At 44.0% G+C, this 18,500-nt stretch overlaps 1 protein-coding gene across 5 annotated transcripts in view; it reads left to right on the top strand.

The window, feature by feature from the left end:
• The window catches only part of TTC39B (tetratricopeptide repeat domain 39B), a 56,364-nt gene extending 49,238 nt beyond the window's left edge, over positions 1-7,126 (top strand). For 3 of the 5 annotated variants that reach the window (XM_083420069.1, XM_083420070.1, XM_083420071.1), the window contains 2 exons: positions 87-203; positions 2,306-7,126. In XM_083420069.1, coding sequence (XP_083276195.1) covers positions 87-203; positions 2,306-2,402 — 214 coding nt within the window. In that variant the 3' untranslated portion in view covers positions 2,403-7,126. The remainder of the gene's footprint in view (positions 1-86; positions 204-2,305) is intronic. The other 2 variants (XR_014506297.1, XR_014506298.1) reach the window with 2 other exon arrangements.
• Positions 7,127-18,500: the final 11,374 nt, after the last annotated feature.

Below are 18,500 nucleotides of genomic sequence, written 5' to 3'. Positions count from 1 at the left end.
GAAGCATGGGGGCTTTGGGCTTGCCTGGGTTCTGTGCTATATTTGGTTCCCCTGAATACTGACATGATGTCCTATTGATTTCTTAGTGAGAAGCAGCTGAAGTATGATAATTACCTGATACCATACACGATGTACGAATTGGGTCTTCTGTACCAACAACAGGATGAAAGAGAAAAAGCAATAAGATTCATAGAAGCTGCAAAGTAAGTGCTGATAATCTTTATTCAATTATTATGCAATTATTAACTCAAAACAGGTGAGCTTAATTGCTTTAGCTCACTTATAGTTAGTATATCACACAATCATAGAATTGTAGAGTTGGAAGGGACCTCAAGGGTCTTCTAGTTTAACCCCGTGCTATGCAGGAATTGCATGTCAGATGGCCACCCCACCTCTGCTTTAAGAAGGAGAGCCCACCACCTTCTGAGGGTGTCCGTTCCACTGTTGGAACCGCTCATACTGTCCGAAAGTTCTTCCTGATGTTTAGTCAGAATCTCCTTTCTGATGATCCCTTTGTGGCCTCTTCCACCTTCTGAGAAATCGTCAGCGAGGCTCTTGATCAAATTGTTGGACCTCGCAATTCCTGGCAGATTTTGAGTTCCAACAGATCTTGATGGGTAATTGAAGTCTCCCATGACCACTATATCTGTCCTTTTTGAATATTTGGTAATCTGCTGTCAGAAGGCATCATCCAAGTCTTCACTCTGGCTTGGAGGTCTATAGCAGACACACACAGTAAGGTCATTGTTGTTTCCCACTCCTACAGCTTTTACCCATGTACCCCCAATCTGCCATTAAACTCAGATCTGTGCTGGAGTCGATTCTGCTGTTCAAAACAGCAGAACTCCAAATGCTTGTCCCAATTTCCACAACCCATCTGAAGGCAGGAACCTGTTGAAACTACCCATGGAAGGATCTGTTGGAAAAATGCCCTGGGGCTGCCTGCAAGCCCCCAGAACTGCGAGCGTCCTCCGGTGTGCGCCGCACTGGAAAAGGCATCTCACTTCTTCTCCAGGGTGCTCAGCGACATAAACCAGCTTGATTTATGCACACTAATCTTCTAGCATAACACAGCAAGAAACATGAAACATCGTAGATCTAATCTACTATTTATTTACACACTATATACAGACTACAGCATAATGGCGACCGTTCTCTCCAGCCCCGAGAGAACAGACAGGAATCTAGTAAAAGTGAAAATACATACAGATAGTACATACAGATAGGACTGTATTTGGTTCTCACGCATCTTCTCAGACAGGCATGTGAATTACACCAATCACAAAATGCAGCATCGGAGGAGTGAAATACTAACAGGATCTTCCATAATGTTGGCGCACTAATAAGGAGATCTTAACCCTGGTGCCTGCCAGACATGTTTCCAGTGGCAGCTGGTCAGACTCCAAGGCCACATACTTAGTCCGTCATTTTCTCTCTCCATTTTTCTTCATTTATTTCTGTATGCTCAATGACCCCATGACTCGGGACAAATAGAGAGAGAGGAGCAGGAGAGCGTCTCCTTCTCCACTGCCTGCATTATAGAGACATTTGTATTAACCTGATTTCCCCACTATTCCATAAGTACTCAGGGCACAGAGGACAATTCTATACCTCCCTGCTGCTCTCAGATACCAATCCTGCTACAACATACAACGTTGCTAGATTCTGCGCAGCAGCGCTCAGAATTCATCAGAGGATGACCTGTGCCACAAACTAGATTTGTTGTTTAGTCATCTTGGTCGTGTTCGACTCTCTGTGACTCCATGAACCAGATCATGCCTTGGAACCTCTCACTTTCTTCTCAAAGCTTCTCCTTTTATATGTCCATGGAGTTTTCTTGGCAAAATACTGGAGTGGGTTGCCAGTTCCTTCTCCAGGTGGATCACGTTTAGTCTAAACTTGGCCCTGCACGGCATAGCTCACAGCTTCTTGGGGTTATTCAAGCCCCTTTGCCATGACAAGGCAGTGATCCACAAAGGGGAAAAGTAGATTTAGTGCTCTGTAAATTAATAGTTAAAGTCTCTTGTATATCAACCTTTTATACTCTTCCACACCTGCCCAATGCTCCTATCCCTTCTTTTAGCTTCTTTTCAATTCTTACAGACTTTTATATTCACCTTCTGTTTTAATACCTTTTAGCTTTCCAAAACGCTTCTACATTTTAAATGACTATCCCACCCTTTTATGCTGGTCTTTGACAGTAGTAAATTGAATTTTTGTATGTTAAAAAAAAAAAGCCCAGCAAAAACCAACAACAACAGGGAATGAAAGGTTAGTTTCCCAACTAACATTTTGTCTCTTACAGAAACAATTACAAGGAATATTCCATGGAATCTAGGTTACACTTCCGAATCCACGCAGCTCTTAATAGTATGAAAGTGACTCCTGCTCCGACGCCTTGATGTCATTTGAGGGTGATGCACAACACAAGTGTCTACAAGTTACTGCTTGGAAGCCTACAGAAATCATGTAAATGATGTAACAAAAGAGATGTAGTTTATATTTTCTATCATTTGTGATATTTGAATGTTCGTCACCCCTTTTGAGCTGCTTCTTTTTTCTATGGCGCACTTCCATATCTCCGCTTCACATTTTAGAGGGAAAAATCTTATATTTTGTTTATATATGGATTAATTTAAAGCTTGACGTGAAAGGAGAGTATTTTATAAAAATAAAAAAAAATTGCTGGTGCAATAAAAGAGGAATTCAAACATTTTATTTTTTTATGCAAAGACTAATATTGTTTATGTGCGGAACTATGCAGTGGTTCTGTTCATAGTTTCAGCGGTCCATGAAGGCTTGAATGTCTGCAATACTTTTGTTATGAATTAATACTGAGAAAGTTGGCTGCCGGTAGCCATAGTTGTATATTTGGATTTAAAGCTTAGATTTACGTACCAAAGACATGACTTTTCATATTGTAGCCAAAAGGTGAAGGACTTACGAGTCATTTCATGAATGTTAGCTTGAATTCTGTGCAATATACTGACAATATTCAGCTAAACAAAATTAGGGAAAGAGATGGGGGTTTCGCGGGGTTGCCCTCCAAAGCTGTGTTTTTTTGCAATACACAAAGTCAGTTGTGTAGAGTTAAAGGGGGGCAACCCTTGGATAATGGTAGCAATTCAGTCATTTCCCACATATCTAGATATATTTAATTAAGGGATGTCACTGGGAGTGAACTGTACGATGAGAAAATACATTTCTACTGTCCTGTGGACATTTGAGGGCCCCTCAGTTATCATCACCAAATATCATTTGATTCTGAGGTTCGTGTAATTTTTTTTTAGGGAAATTGCAATTTCATTGTGAACGATTCACAAGGAAATTGATGCTCATAAATACAACCAGAATTGCTGTACCTTTTTAAATACAGTTCTATGGTAATGCAATTAAACTTTCTTATTTTCCAGTTTATTCATTCCCTTATTAATACAACCATCTTATGTGTATTATGCTATGGAACCTGGAGACAGATAGTGTGCACATTCTCTCAGAAATGTCTCTCTGTCATTTTTTAATTTTTGGTCTTTTTCTCAGTATAATTCAATATGCCAGAATGCAAGTCCTACTCCTGTTAGTGTAAAGGACCAAAGTCATCTGTCGTGAACATACACTGTTTATTATTGTGTATTTACAGTGTTATGGTCAGCATCTGATTATATCACACACACTCAATGAACTTAAGTCAACCAAGGCTAAATCCACAGATTTCAATGGGTATCCTCTGAGTAGGATGTAATCAGATGCCTCCCCATAGTGTCATTACACAGTTTAAGGTAATTTTTTCTTCTTCTTTGGAGCTCTGTACTTCGGTTATTAATTTATAAGCTGCTAAATGAATGGCAAAGTTGGACTATTAATTTATGAGCTGCTAAATTAATGGGGAAATTGGACTATAAGAGATTTTTATTTTTAAAAGATGACCTATGATCGCAGTTGTGCTAATTGATACTGGACCCACAGTCCACATTCATAAGCAACAGCTGCAGGAGTCAAAGGACAATTCAGTCTAGGTTTCTCAGCACAGCTTCCTAAACTTTAACAAATAGGTTTTCTGTTGAAAGCCAACAGCCTTTTTTTTTTTTTTGCCATATTCTGCAATAACTTTTGCCACCTGCTCCTTTTCAGCTTTTAATGTCCTCCGTTTGGTGGCATTCCTATTTCTCTTTGGGCATTTTAAGATGACAGTAATAGAATTTCAAGGTAGCGGGTCTGCCTGGTAACATTCAGGATAAATTCAAATAGGAAAGATAGTTCATGCCACGTCTGAGGATCACTTTGCAAAACCTTTTCGGATTTGAGTTGTTCATACTTTTGCCAAGAAAAGCACATACAAATTCTGGCGCTTATGGCTTTTTTGGTTTCAATCCATGAGGCAGGCTTCATGTTCATCACATTATTTTCAGTTCCAATATGAGGCTCGCAGACAAGCAGTTGCGATCTAAAAATACATTTTATTATGTTTGCTAACTTGTGGCTGTTTTAATCTTACTGTTTCTGAATGACTCATGCCATATAAGCATTCTTAAAATATCACTGCGCATTAGAACTCTTTTATGTGTCCAGGGTTTTATGTACAAAATCTCATTAATATCACTGGGTTATTGAATCCATCCTATTAGGCAAGAACATGGTAAACATGTGGAGTCACTTTTAGTTTTAAATAAATGTGCTGTTAAATATAGGGATGCAGTTATTCAAGATGCTTAAATCAATCCTACTTATCATTTTGCATTAAATTATTATGACAATTATATGCTTATTAATATTTAGAAGTTTGATTCTTTTAGTGACGTGTTGCTTAAATATATATATCTATTATATATGCACACACTGCATTGTGCTTCTAATAACTGGCAACTGTTTTTACCTTTTAATGGAAATATCAATGAAATTATTAATAGTTTATTGAAAGTTTATTGAAGGGTTACATTGGTGTAAATTATAATGGTTATGTTTTACAGCTCTCTTGTACTGTTTTTATCAAGGCCAGAAAATAATACGGTAAATAAATTTAGAAGGTTTTGCCAATTGCAACATACCGATCCACAAGGAACGAATTCACGCTCTGTATCCATTTTTAATTCTGGATTTGACAGTGAATGTAGGGGGGGGGGTTTGCTTCTGTACTTCTTAGCTCAAAATACTTTTTTGTCTTGGTTTTATTTTACAAGCTAAGAATTTTCACTTTACCTGTAGTTTTTTTAAAAAAGAAACCCTGGAGAGATGTGCAGTCCAATGATACACATATTTGCTTGGAAAACAAGTCTGACTTGGTCAGGGGGAGCTTACATCCAAATAATTTTGCACAGAGTTGCAGCTCTAGCAAAGCATAGGTTTATAGTGCAACTGAGCAGTATGTAGGCAGAAATCATATTCATATATCGCCGTGAATTTTGCCATCGGGTTCTCTTACCCTGCTCTCCTATGAAAGGAAAGGCAACTGAAAAGAGCTGGCATAGGCAAACTCGGCCCTCCAGCTGTTTGGGGACTACAACTCCCATCGTCCCTAGCTAACAGGACCAGTGGTCAGGGATGATGGGAGTTGGCCTTGGTCCAGTATACCCCCTTCATTCTGCCCGGACACTGAGGTCCAGCGCCGAGGGCCTTCTGGTGGTTCCCTCCCTGTGAGAAGCGAGGTTGCAGGGAACCAGGCAGAGGGCCTTCTCGGTGGTGGTGCCCGCCCTCTCATCAGATGTCAAGGAAATAAACAGCTACCTGACTTTTAGAAGACATCTGAAGGCAGCCCTGTTTAGGGAAGCTTTTAATGTTTAATAGACTATTGTATTTTAATATTCTGTTGGGAGCTGCCCAGAGTGGCTGGGGAAACCTAACCAGATGGGTGGGATATAAACAATAAATTATTATTATTATTATTATTATTATTATTATTATTATTATTATTATTATTATTATTTTCCCAAAACAGCTGGAGGGCCGAGTTTGGGGATGCCCCGATTCCCCCTGCTGGAAGCGCTTGGGTGAGAGAGAGGTGTCCTTCTGTCTGGTTGTGTTGGGCTCTGCAGACAGGAAGGCTGCGCTTCTACGGAGTTATTCCTACTTTCCAATGGAAGTGCGGACAAGTGCACATATTCACACTGAGGGTAGCCGTGTAGAGCCTTGAAGCAGCATTTCAGAACAGATACAGCCAAGGAATCGCTGGATCCAAGGCTGGCCCAGGGAGTTGCAAGTTGCAACAAAGGGGCCAGTGCTGAGCCTATCTGTTGGGCCCAAGTGTAACAACCGGCTTTCCCTGGGAGGAGGACTGCAGATGGCGGCCGTGGGTCTTCGTTAAGCCCCGATGTTTCCTGGCCAGGGTTAGACTAGTGTCCAAAAGAGAACAGAAGCACGAATGCAATGAGATTTGAATTCTTCCGGTGGGAAAAAAGCTCCTGACCACAACCGCAGTCTTCTTCCCACTTGGCTGCGCTCCCAGTGCGTCCTTACGATGACGCCCTGTTAGACACAACGCAGATTTGATTTCAAAGTGCGCTCCTCACATATGCTGTCCCAAAACGTGAAGAAGGGCGTTTGTGTGAATCTTTCCATCATTTGCCAGCGAGCTTATGACCAAGTTGATGCTAAATGTGCTTAATGTCCACAGGTAGAAACATTAGCCCTGGTCCATAAAACCTAACTGACTGCACCCGGCTAGTATTCTGAACTTTAGAAAAGAAATAGCCATGGCGAATCGTTGTTTAACCATAATGATAATAATAATATCAATGGAGTTTCAGAATCATTGTGGGGGCCGTTTTAAAGGGAAACAAGCCTGCCTCCGAATATGTACAACCCTCCCAGCTGTCCTGGTTATGGGTACTGATGCTGTCAGCCTCTCCTAAACTTTTGGGTCTTGTTATCTTTGATAGCAGCTATTTTTGTATGTCTCTTCCCACTTAATTCAGCTTCAGTCCTAAAGCATTTGTATCCGTTTGTATAAGAATACCATGTAGGGTTTTCTTTTCTTTTACATGATCATTTATGCCTTAGAAATAGCAGGTCATGACATGTTTATATTATTGGGCCGAAACAGCCTGAACTACGGTATATTGTATGAGATCTTTGTGTATTATTTAATGGCATTCATTACAATTCATGAAAAATAAAGGCAAATACGTTTTTTCTCATTGTACCTTTGCTTTTTTCCATATGCCAAGCTTATTCGCTGTTCTGCAGCTCAGCATGATTTGTGTGGTCTCTTGAGCTTCGCTTTTTCTAAATATAATTTCCAGCGGAAACCATTCTAAGATCTCAAAACTTTCTTCACTCATCCAATACTCACAATCAGTTTCTGCAATTACAAAAAACATGGTTCCCACCACCCTGCAAAAAAAAACTAGGATCATAGGAGTTGTAGGCCAAAAACATCTGGAGGGCAGAGTTTGAGGAAGCCGGCTTTAAAGTTCAGCACCAACACTTTGAATGGTGCTCCGAAATGTACTAGGAGCCAATGTAGGAACATTCCGGGATCAAATCAGAAGGCTTTTGCAGTTCTGGGAATGTCCCTGGAAAATTGGGACACTTGGAGGATACGAAGATGGCATCCAGATTTCTGTGGCATCCTATAGTCCATTGGGTGGACCAAATTTCAGGCTAATGGAATCTACCGTGGTGCCTCGCAAGACGAAAAGAATCCGTTCCGCGAGTCTCTTCGTCTAGCGGTTTTTTCGTCTTGCAAAGCAACCCTATTAGCGGATTAGCGCTATTAGCGGTTTAGCGGCTATTAGTGGCTATTAAAGGCTTAAGGGATTAGCGGATTGGCTGCTAAAAGGCTATTAGCAGCTTAGCGCCTTAGAAAAAGGGGGTGGGGAGCGAAAAAAACCCTCAAGAATCGCAAGACATTTTCGTCTTGCGAAGCAAGCCCATAGAGAAATTCGTCCTGCGAAGCACCTCTGAAAACGGAAAACCCTTTCGTCTAGCGGGTTTTCCGTCTTGCGAGGCATTCGTCTTGCGGGGCACCACTGTACTTCAATTCATTTTTTCCTTACCCTAATGTTCACTCAGGTCCAAAGCAAGGTAATGGAAAATGAGAATGAAGAACAGAGCCTCCCTCTGAACCGAGGACAAAAATCCACAAATGTATTTCCTGCGCAAAGTTTCCTCCCCACAGTCTTATTTCGGGTGTGCATGGGATTGTTGACAAGGGAGAGCCTTTTAGCTATTTGACAACTGGGAGTCAGAAATCCTCTCTGGACTGCAAATCACACAGAGATCTACCATTACTACCTGGTCCAGGGCTGAGTCAGTCTAAAACCATGCAGGGTGTTCTGGAACTGGGCAGAGTTAAAATCTCAGGTTGTTTAGGTGATGTGTATAGAAAGATGATGGTAAGTGCAGATTTGGGCATAGACAATGGGAGGCGTTATTTTTGAATTCTCTCCCAGGAATTTGGAGAGATGATAGGCATCCTGAAATAAAAATGGAGGAAAAAATGTATTATCCTGAAAGATGGGGAAATCCCTCGATGTGTTTGAATTAAAGAGCTACTGGGGAAGGTGTCATCACCCCATCACTGGGGTGGTGCTGTTCAAAATTCTGCCCCCTCCCATTGTTCTGGGAGTGGGGTGCCCTTCAGGGCTGGAGGGTTGGGAAGTCAAAAAGAGAAATATAAGTGAAGGATACATTGTTTGTGAAGTAAATTTGTTAAAACCTTTGAAAATTCAATAAAAACCAACATTTAAAAATATGAAATAGTAAATATATGATCAATAACTTCTTCTTTGGCGATCACTCATAGCCGAGTAAGATTGTCTTCCATAAACATGGCTTTAACAGTGAGCCCGTAAGTGACTGTGGAGGCCAATTCTGGATCCACACGTCCTTCCACGGTGGGGACATAGGTTTCTGGGTGGGAGTTGATCACGGTGTGGATTTGCCAAGCGTGCCTTCCTTTTAGCATGTTTCTCCCTTGTGTCCTGAGTTTGAGTGTCTTCAAAGCCCATGACACCTTTGGTAAAGGCTGTTCTATTAACCGCTTCACCCCCTATAAGAAAAAAAGATACGATAATGGACATTTGGCTGGCATAATATGATTTCTGCATGCGTCAATGTTAAAATCCTGGTAATTTTGGTAAAGGAGCACCAGATGGCGCTAACGACCCTTTCACAAACATGTGAAAGCTTTGGAATTGGACCGTGCATGAATTTTAGAAAAGATGTTCTTAGGATGGCGGCAGCTTTCGAATCATTGCTAGCTATCTAATTACAATTTCTCCCCTGAACTAAATGTGGTTTCCTGCTGTGTAAAAACAGCCACCAGAATGCAGTCAAGAGGGGCTAGGGGTAGGTTAGGCCGATGGTCCCTACCCTCTAGGGACACGGGTGGCACTGTGGGTTAAACCACAGAGCCTAGGACTTGCCGATCAGAAGGTCGGCGGTTCGAATCCCCATGACTGGGTGAGTTCCCGTTGCTCTGTCCCAGCTCCTGCCAACCTAGCAGTTCGAAAGCATGTCAAAGTGCAAGTAGATTAATAGGTACCGCTTCGGCGGGAAGGTAAACGGCGTTTCCGTGTGCTGCTCTGGTTCGCCAGAAGCAGCTTAGTCATGCTGGTCACATGTCCTGGAAGCTGTCTGCGGACAAACGCCGGCTCCCTTGGCCAATAAAGCGAGATGAGCGCGCAACCCCAGAGTCAGGCACGACTGGACCTAATGGTCAGGGGCCCCTTTACCTTACCCTACCCTCTAATATTCCTCTGATGAAAACAGGGACGTCCTAAGGAAAAGCGGGACATTCCAGGATCACATCTGGAACTGGGACAGCTTCTGTAAATCTGGGACTGTCCCTGTAAAATAGGGACACTTGGAGGGCCTGTCCCCCCCAGTACTTCTGTCTTGTTGGGGTAAATATATAATTAATTGGTTCAGGCGCCTCCTCTCCCTTCAGCCCTCAATGGTCTCAAGCCCAGTTCCCTCTCCCTTCAGCCCTCAATGGTCTCAAGCCCATGTGGCGAGATGTCCGTGGCTATAACCAGGACCGTAATAATTTTATTTCAGTCAGCGCTGTGACTCAGCAGTTACAATATAAAGTCACATTTTGTACGGCGCAGTTCTGAAACCCGCAGTGCCATCGGCCAGCAAGCACCTTGGGGTACGTCAACGGCCGTGTCACAGAATGTGACATTTTCCAGCGCCGCCTTCAACAAATCCTGATTCCCCCCTGTTTGCACAGCAATTACGATTGAGGTGTCATTGCAGGACAAATAGGTATACATTTAGCAGCGTATGAAATTACTTGCTGGAAAAGGAATGCTGTATTTTCAACCACTAGGAAAGATACACTTGTGAGATGTTTCCCAACCAGTATAAACATCTCAGATGTTCTGTCCATGACATCATCTCGCGGCCCACTCATTCGCCTCTACAAAGAAATGACTGTAAGCACCAGTTCTTTTTCCTCCCAGTCCCACTCACTTAACAGAATTTCAAACCTTTCCGTATCACTGGATGCATTATTGTGATGAGTGGGACCCACCGTCTCCCCGCCCCCCCACACCAGTGGGTACAAACACCTAAAACTGAGTAGCCAATTTCTTACTATTCAGGGAGAAGACAAGGACATGGGGAGGCGGGGGGGAGCAGCAAATTTGCAGTGGTTTCTGCAGGGAGGCTCCAAAAACATTTTGGAACAAATTATGCATCACATCCCTTCTGGTAAATGATTATAAAGTCTGGGTGAAATACACACAAAACCCCTTTCAGCTCAGCCTGCAAATTGAAGTATATTGAGTTTGTAAATCACATACAGACATATAAACCTTCTGTTCCCTTTGGTAGATGATAGGGTTTTCAAACACATAGCTACAACAAATTTAACGTAACACAATGTAGAAGTAGCAGCAGCAGCAACAATCCAACAGTGTTGTCACATTTCACCTCAGCTTTGTCCCTCTCTACTATACCTTTTAGAGGGACGCGGGTGGCGCTGTGGGTTAAAGCCTCAGTGCCTAGGGCTTGCCGATCGAAAGGTCGGCGGTTCGAATCCCCGCGGCGGGGTGCGCTCCCGCTCTTCGGTCCCAGAGCCTGCCAACCTAGCAGTTTGAAAGCACCCCTGGGTGCAAGTAGATAAATAGGGACCGCTTACTAGCGGGAAGGTAAACGGCGTTTCCGTGTGCGGCTCTGGCTCGCCAGAGCAGCAATGTCACGCTGGCCACGTGACCCGGAAGTGTCTTCGGACAGCGCCGGCCCTTGGCCTCTTTGAGTGAGATGGGCGCACAACCCTAGAGTCTGTCAAGACTGGCCCGTAAGGGCAGGGGTACCTTTACCTTTACCTTTTTACTATACCTTTTGGCATTCTCGCCTCCCAAAGGAGGGCACTCAACTTGCTCTGTTTTCATAACTTAGAATTTAGAAGGTGTCTAACTGTACCTATAGGGATGCGGGTGGCACTGTGGGTTAAACCACAGAGAGCCTAGAACTTGCCAATCAGAAGATCGGCAGTTCGAATCTCTGCGATGGGGTGAGCCCCCATTGCTCAGTCCCTGCTCCTGCCAACCTAGCAGTTCGAAAGCACGTCAAAGTGCAAACAGGTAAATAGGTACCGCTCCGGCGGGAAGGTAAACGGCGTTTCTGTGTGCTGCTCTGGTTCGCCAGAAGCGGCTTAGTCCTGCTGGCCACATGACCCAGTAGCTGTACGCCGGCTCCCTCGGCCAATAAAGCGAGATGAGGGCTGCAACCCCAGAGTCAGTCACGACTGGACCTAATGGTCAGGGGCCTCTTTAACTTTACCTTTAACTGTACCTATAAATGCCCACAGCTTTAGGTATGAAAAGGGGGTGGATGTAGCAGCATAGGAGCATAGGAAGCCTTATATTGAGTTAGACTGTTGGGGTTGCCTATGAAGGTGACTTGCAAGTTACAGCTGATCCAGAATGGGGCAGTTACACTGGTGACTGGGAGCAGCCACTGGGACCATATAACACAGGACCTGAAAGATCTGCATTGTATCCCATTATGTTTCTGAACTGACATTGAAAGCCCTAAACGGCCTTGGCCTACTATACCTGAAGGATCATCTCCACCCCCATCATCCAGCTTAGACACTGAGGTCTAGAGCTGAGGGTCTTCTGGCAGTTCCCTCACTGTGAGAAATGAAGTCACAGGGAACCAGGCAGAGGGCCTTCTCGGTGGTGGCACCCACCCTGTGGAACACCCTCCCATCAGATGTCAAGGAAATAAACAACTATCTGACTTTTAGAAGACATCTGAAGGCAGCTCTGTTTAGGAAAGTTTTTAATGTTTGATGTATTATTGTATTTTCTATATATGTTGGGAGTGGCTGGGGGATGATGATGATGATGATGATGATGATGAAGCTCAGTATTGTCTACTCCGGTGTTCTTCATCCTTGGGTCCCCAGAGTAGATCCCTCGCTGCAAGCGCAAGTGGAAATCTCCTGCAGACTTTCCCCATTCAACTCAAGGACAGTCAGGGCAGTGGCTGAGAGGGTAGAGATGCAACACATAAAGATGGGGGCTCAAGGTTGGCACATGCCTCTCTGCTATCGTCCGCACCTCAAAAATTTAGTTGTTCAGGTGATCTCTCCAAGCACATGAGCTCGTCAGGTGTTTGGTGTGGTGGCAGACGGTAGTCAGACGAAGTTTCGATGAAGGTGCCAATTCAAAATGGCTAGAGAAACTGGTCCAGCAATGCTGTGTTAAACTTGGGTATGTGCATGGGAATTTGCATGTGCAAATATGTGCATAAAGATGTCAGGCTTATGCATGTACAGTGGTACCTCGGGTTAAGTACTTAATTCGTTCTGGAGGTCCGTTCTTAACCTGAAACTCTTCTTAACCTGAAGCACCACTTTAGCTAATGGGATTAGCACGATTTCTGTTCTCATCCTGAAGCAAAGTTCTTAACCCGAGGTAATATTTCTGGGTTAGCAGAGTCTGTAACCTGAAGCGTATGTAACCTGAAGCGTATGTAACCCGAGGTACCACTGTATATATTTTGTGCCAGTCTTGCATGGTGCTGGTCTTCTTGGATGGAAAACATCTCACGTAGGTCCCGCAGAGTCAAACTGACTGCTTCTGTTTGATATGAATTTCCCATCCATCTATGTCTGAGAGGTAAAAGGGCAGAACTTGAAACTTAATGCTGTTCTGATCAATGGACCTCATTTTTGCATTGTCAGTCAATGCCATGGAATGTCACATCTCACCAAAAGATGAAATACTGGAGCCATGATGTATTTCAGAACCAACATTCTCTAGGATGTTTCATTGCTAGTCATATCCTCTAACAAAGACCCCACTTTCAACTGGGAAGGCAAACATTTTTCAAAGGCCTTGTAGACACTTATATGTACCTCACCTTTCCAAAACAGAAAAGGCTAAGGGCATTTTCACCTCTGCGGCTTAAAGCTCTCTTGAGCTATTTATGTTAACATGTGTTCACAGATAATGCAGAGGAGAAGGAGTATAGGAAATGCCAACAAGCATTTTGGACCATGTTGATTTTAAACTTGCATTGCAAAGGTGTTTTGGACACAAGTGCTTGGAAACTCACGTGTGAGAACACCCTTAGGGTGTATTCCAATACTGTCAGGAGTGCATGCAGGAGCCAGGCCCTGTGACCAGTAGGACTTTGCAGGACTGGGGCCTTCCTAAGTTTGTTCTGAAGAGGCAAGGCGCAACCGCACAGGTAAGGCCGATTGGTAACTCACAGCACCTGGTGGCAAGAGCCGGGAAGGGATATAAGGTCAGCATTTCCATTTGGTTCTTTACCACAGCAACATGTTTCCTGCCTCGCTGCATTTGGCTCCTTGACTCCTTGCTTCTTGATCCTCGGACTCTTGACCTTGTGACTCCTTGCTTCCTGACCCTCAGACCCTTGGCTTCTTCACTGCCGGCTCTCTGACCCTCGGACTCTTGGTTTCCTGACTTCTGGCTTCTGGACTCTGGTTCCTGCTCCCACCCTGCCATCTTGCCCCTGGTCCCGATATCCTCAGCTGGGACTTTGCTCTCCTGTAAACCAGACCATGACACAAACCACATAATGATGATGATGAAGATGGTGCCATAAATCACTGTTGCCTGGAGGCTCCTTCTCCCCCATCATGAAGGAGTACAGTGGTACCTTGGCTCCTGAATGGCTTAGTTGTCAAACAAATTGGCTCCCAAAGTGAACGTTCTGGTTTGTGAACATTTTTTGGAAGCCAAACAACCAACGCAGCTTACACAGCCTACGACTGAGTGCAGGAAGCTTCTGCAGCCAATCGGAAGCCGCGTGTTGGTTTTTGAACGGTTTTGGAGTCGAAAGGACTCCCGGAATGGATTAAGTTCAACAACCAAGGTATGACCGTACAGGGATTCTTGAAACTCCTGAAGAAAAGGCCATCACAGGGTCTCCTGTTCCCTTCAACATTTCTCTGATGAAAATAGGGACCTCCTATTCTACAACAGGGACGCAGGTGGCGCTGTGGGTTAAACCACAGAGCCTAGGACTTGCTGATCAGAAGGTTGGCGGTTCGAATCCCCGTGACGGGGTGAGCTCCCGTTGCTCGGTCCCTGCTCCTGCCCACCTAGCAGTTTGAAAGCATGTCAAAGTGCAAGTAGATAAATAGGTACCGCTCCGGAGGGAAGGTAAACGGCGTTTCTGCGCGCTGCTCTGGTTCGCCAGAAGCAGCTTAGTCATGCTGGCCACATGACCCAGAAGCTGTACGCTGGCTCCCTCGGCCAATAAAGCAAGATGAGCGCCGCAACCCCAGAGTCGGTCACAACTGGACCTAATGGTCAGGGGTCGCTTTACCTTTACCCTTTATTTTACAACAACATTTTACTATTTACTATTTATACCTGCCTTCCCTCTACAGGGCTGCCTTCAGATGTCTTCTAAGGGTTGTATAGCTACTTATCTCTCTGGTTTGGGGGGGGGGGTCGCATGACTCCCTACCCTCCAACATTTCTCCGATGAAAATAGGGACATCCTAAGGAAAAGAGGGACATTCCGGGATCAAACCAGAAACTGGGACAGCTTCTGTAAATCCAGGACTGTCCCTGGAATATAGGGACACTTGGTGGTTATCTGGTCTCCTAAACCTATCAGAAGTAGAGGGATGGGCGGAGAAAAATGAGAGGATGCCCCCAATGTTCTTCTGAGATACACTCTCAGGTCCAGAACCCACTCAGCTCTTACTGGGCTTGATTTCAAAAAGCAGCCAAAGGTGGGGGAGGTACTGGTAAGCCAAGCAGCCCCCCAGATGCTCTTGTATCTGTTGAGTACAGTGGTACCTCGGGTTACATACGCTTCAGGTTACAGACTCCGCTAACCCAGAAGTAGTACCTCCGGTTAAGAACTTTGCTTCAGGATGAGAACAGAAATCGTGCTCCGGCGGCGCGGCAGCAGCGGGAGGCCCCATTAGCTAAAGTGGTGCTTCAGGTTAAGAACAGTTTCAGGTTAAGAACGGACCTCTGGAACGAATTAAGTACTTAACCCGAGGTACCACTGTATTCTAAATTCTGGCAGATGGCAGACTCTTTCTCCCCCAGAATTTTAGATCAGGGCAGGAAAGTACTGATCTCATTGCAGGTGAATATATGAACTGAGCTTGCAACTCGCTCTAATTTTGGTTTGCTATGGATGCCTGTAGGAATTGAGGCACAGGGAGGGATAGGCACTCCTATGTCACCCCAGGCACATTTCCCCCTGACTTAAAACCAGTGTACCTGAAGGAGCGTCTCCACCCCCACTGAGGTCCAGTTCTGAGGGCCTCCTGGCAGTTCCCTCACTGCGAGAAGTGAGATTACAGAGAACCAGGCAGAGGGCCTTCTCGACGGTGGCACACACCCTGGAGAACGCCCTCCCATCAGATGTCAAGGAAATAAACAACTATCTGACTTTTAGAAGACACCTGAAGGCAGCCCTGTTTTTAATGTTTGATGATTTATTGTGTTTTTAATATTCTGTTGGGAGCGGGCTGGGGAAACCCAGCCTGATGGGCAGGGTATAAATATTATTCTTATTCTTATTTTTATTATTTAAAACGCTTTTCTGAGGCTGCAATCCTATGCCGTCTTTCTTGACAGCCTGTTGAACTCACTGGGATTCGTTTTGGAGGAGACATGTACAGGATTGTGAGTTCAATCACCTTTGCTGCCATTCTGTTTCAAGCAAATCCAGGATGAGGCCTTTTTAAGCTGCTATCCCTTTTTGTTCTTAGCACATTGGCACATATATCTGTGATTATATATATATATATATATATATATATATATATATATAATGTCAAAGGTAAAAGTTAAAGGTCTGACTGGCTAATTAATCCAACAATCTCCTCTTCATTATTTCACCTAGCGGAGGTGCGACTTTGGCCCATCGAGCCTGTAAATGCACTGAAGCACATTCATCAGTGGAACGTAATTGCTTGTTGTTGCCTGCAGACTGGCCCTGCATTGGATAAATGGAGTGAAGTCTGAAATTAGCCCTGGGACTGTCTTTCCACTTCCAGCTTAGCCAACGGGAAAATGAGCATTAAAACAACAGAGATAATGACTGTCTTGGGCCCTGCTGCTCGCGCCGTTGCCAATGGTAAGTGAATGCTGGTCTATTGCACCACTTTTAATTTTCTTAACGATATTGCGGGATAAATAGCTGTTTGGTGTGCCACGATTTACAACAGTAGTCGGGAACTTGCTTGATTCATTAGTACAGTATAAAGATAGATAGATGATAGATAGATAGATAGATAGATAGATAGATGATAGATGATACACACACACAAACACAAAACATACCCTCCAACATTTCTCTGATGAAAATAGGGATGTCCCATTCCATAATGATAATTTTACTATTTATACCCCACACATCTTACTGGGCTGCCCCAGCCACTCTGGGTTGCTTCCAACATATATAAAAACATAATAAAACATTTAAAAAACCTCTCCTATACAGGATTGCCTTCAGACAGCTCAGGGGTCAAATAACTGCATGGCCTCCAATATTTCTCCACTGAAAATAGGGACGTCCTAAGGAAAAGTGGGACATTCTGGGATCACTCAGAAACTGGGATGGCTTCTCTAAATCAGGGATGTCCCTGGGAAACAGGGACACTTGGAGGGCCTGTATTACAGGCCAAACTCAGAAGATGAGAGCGCACTTGGAACGTGAAATGAAAAGATCACCTAAAGCCAAGCTTTCCTTAAAAAGAAGCTCAACAACAACTTTCGGGGTGTCCTGGTTTTTACTTTTTGAAACATGGCAACCCTAATTTAGAGTGCATGGATTCACCCTAGGAATTATAGTTTATGCCTTATACAGCTACATTTTCCAAAACATGTAACAAACAACAACACCCCTGCCCCCATGATTTTTGGGCAAATCCATGTGCTTTAGAAGTATGGTGCGAATGCGATCTTCTGGTTTTTGCTGCAAGAAAGGAGTTCTGTCTGCCACCACTCTTAGAATCATTTATGTGTTGTTCTAGACGTCAGCCAGCAGGTGGAGGTATGTTTTAAGAAACAATCTCTTTTTTCTAAAAGATTGAAGACTTTTCTAAAAAGTCTTCAATGGATTACTTCCATTTCCCGAGTATACAGGTTCTAAGCATAGATTCTGGCCATATCAATAGCATCAGTTATGCTTAATCTTAACACAAAGCATGTATGTACAGTATTGGATGTTTGCTGTTTCATGAGAAAGTGTCATTTACATTCAATGTAATATTGAGTACATAACATAGGGTTGTAGATAGGCTGCATTTTTGCCTTTTATCTGTGCATTTCAAAAAGTTCCAACCTGAGCCCATTCTGTGCTCTTTCTGTTTTAATCTGTGTTTCAGGTTAGGAGCTGCTGTCTCAAAAAAAGAGAAAAAGCTCTGCATCATTATAATGGATAATTAAAAAATTGGATCTCACTTTCTCCCCCTTTGGCCAAAGTGAATGAAATCTGCAGGCACAGGAGCCACTCTAGAGTCGATTAAGCATGCCACATTGCAGACAGATAGGTTTCCCACAATTTATTTTAGGGCAATTCTGTTATTAGCTCAACTAAAACCCCATTAGTTTCACTCCCCCTTTACAGGTCACTATGGGCTTTGCAATTTGAGGTGGTCTGCTAGAACACTGCCTCTGGAGTTCCAAAGACTGCAGAAAGTTTTAAAGTGCAGGCTTCCTTCTCTCATTCCCCTCCTCTTCTCCACTGCCATCAGTGGTGGTGGTGGTGGCAGCAGCAGCAGCGTCAATGACAATGGAGAATGGAGAGGCCTGCCTGGGCTGTCCACTTGCCTGCTGACTTGCTCGCTCACTCTGTCCGCTCAACTCCGTCCACCTCCTGGCTCATCTGCTTCACCTGCTTGCTCTGCCTGCCTGCAATCCACTTAAACTCTGCAGTTTGCGTGGCTGCCAATAGGTGGCCACATGAACTGCAGCGTGACAACAGCCTTACAATCTTATTATATACCAAGAAATACTTTTTTTCTTGTATATTAATAAAATAGGATGGATCAGGGGAAAGTCAAAAGTAAATAAGAATCAAAAGGCAAATATTAATTTACC

Source organism: Podarcis tiliguerta (assembly GCF_965153285.1).
Source record: "Podarcis tiliguerta genome assembly, chromosome: 17".
Taxonomy (NCBI): Eukaryota; Metazoa; Chordata; class Lepidosauria; order Squamata; family Lacertidae; genus Podarcis; species Podarcis tiliguerta.
This window is presented reverse-complemented; position numbering and strand designations above follow the sequence as displayed.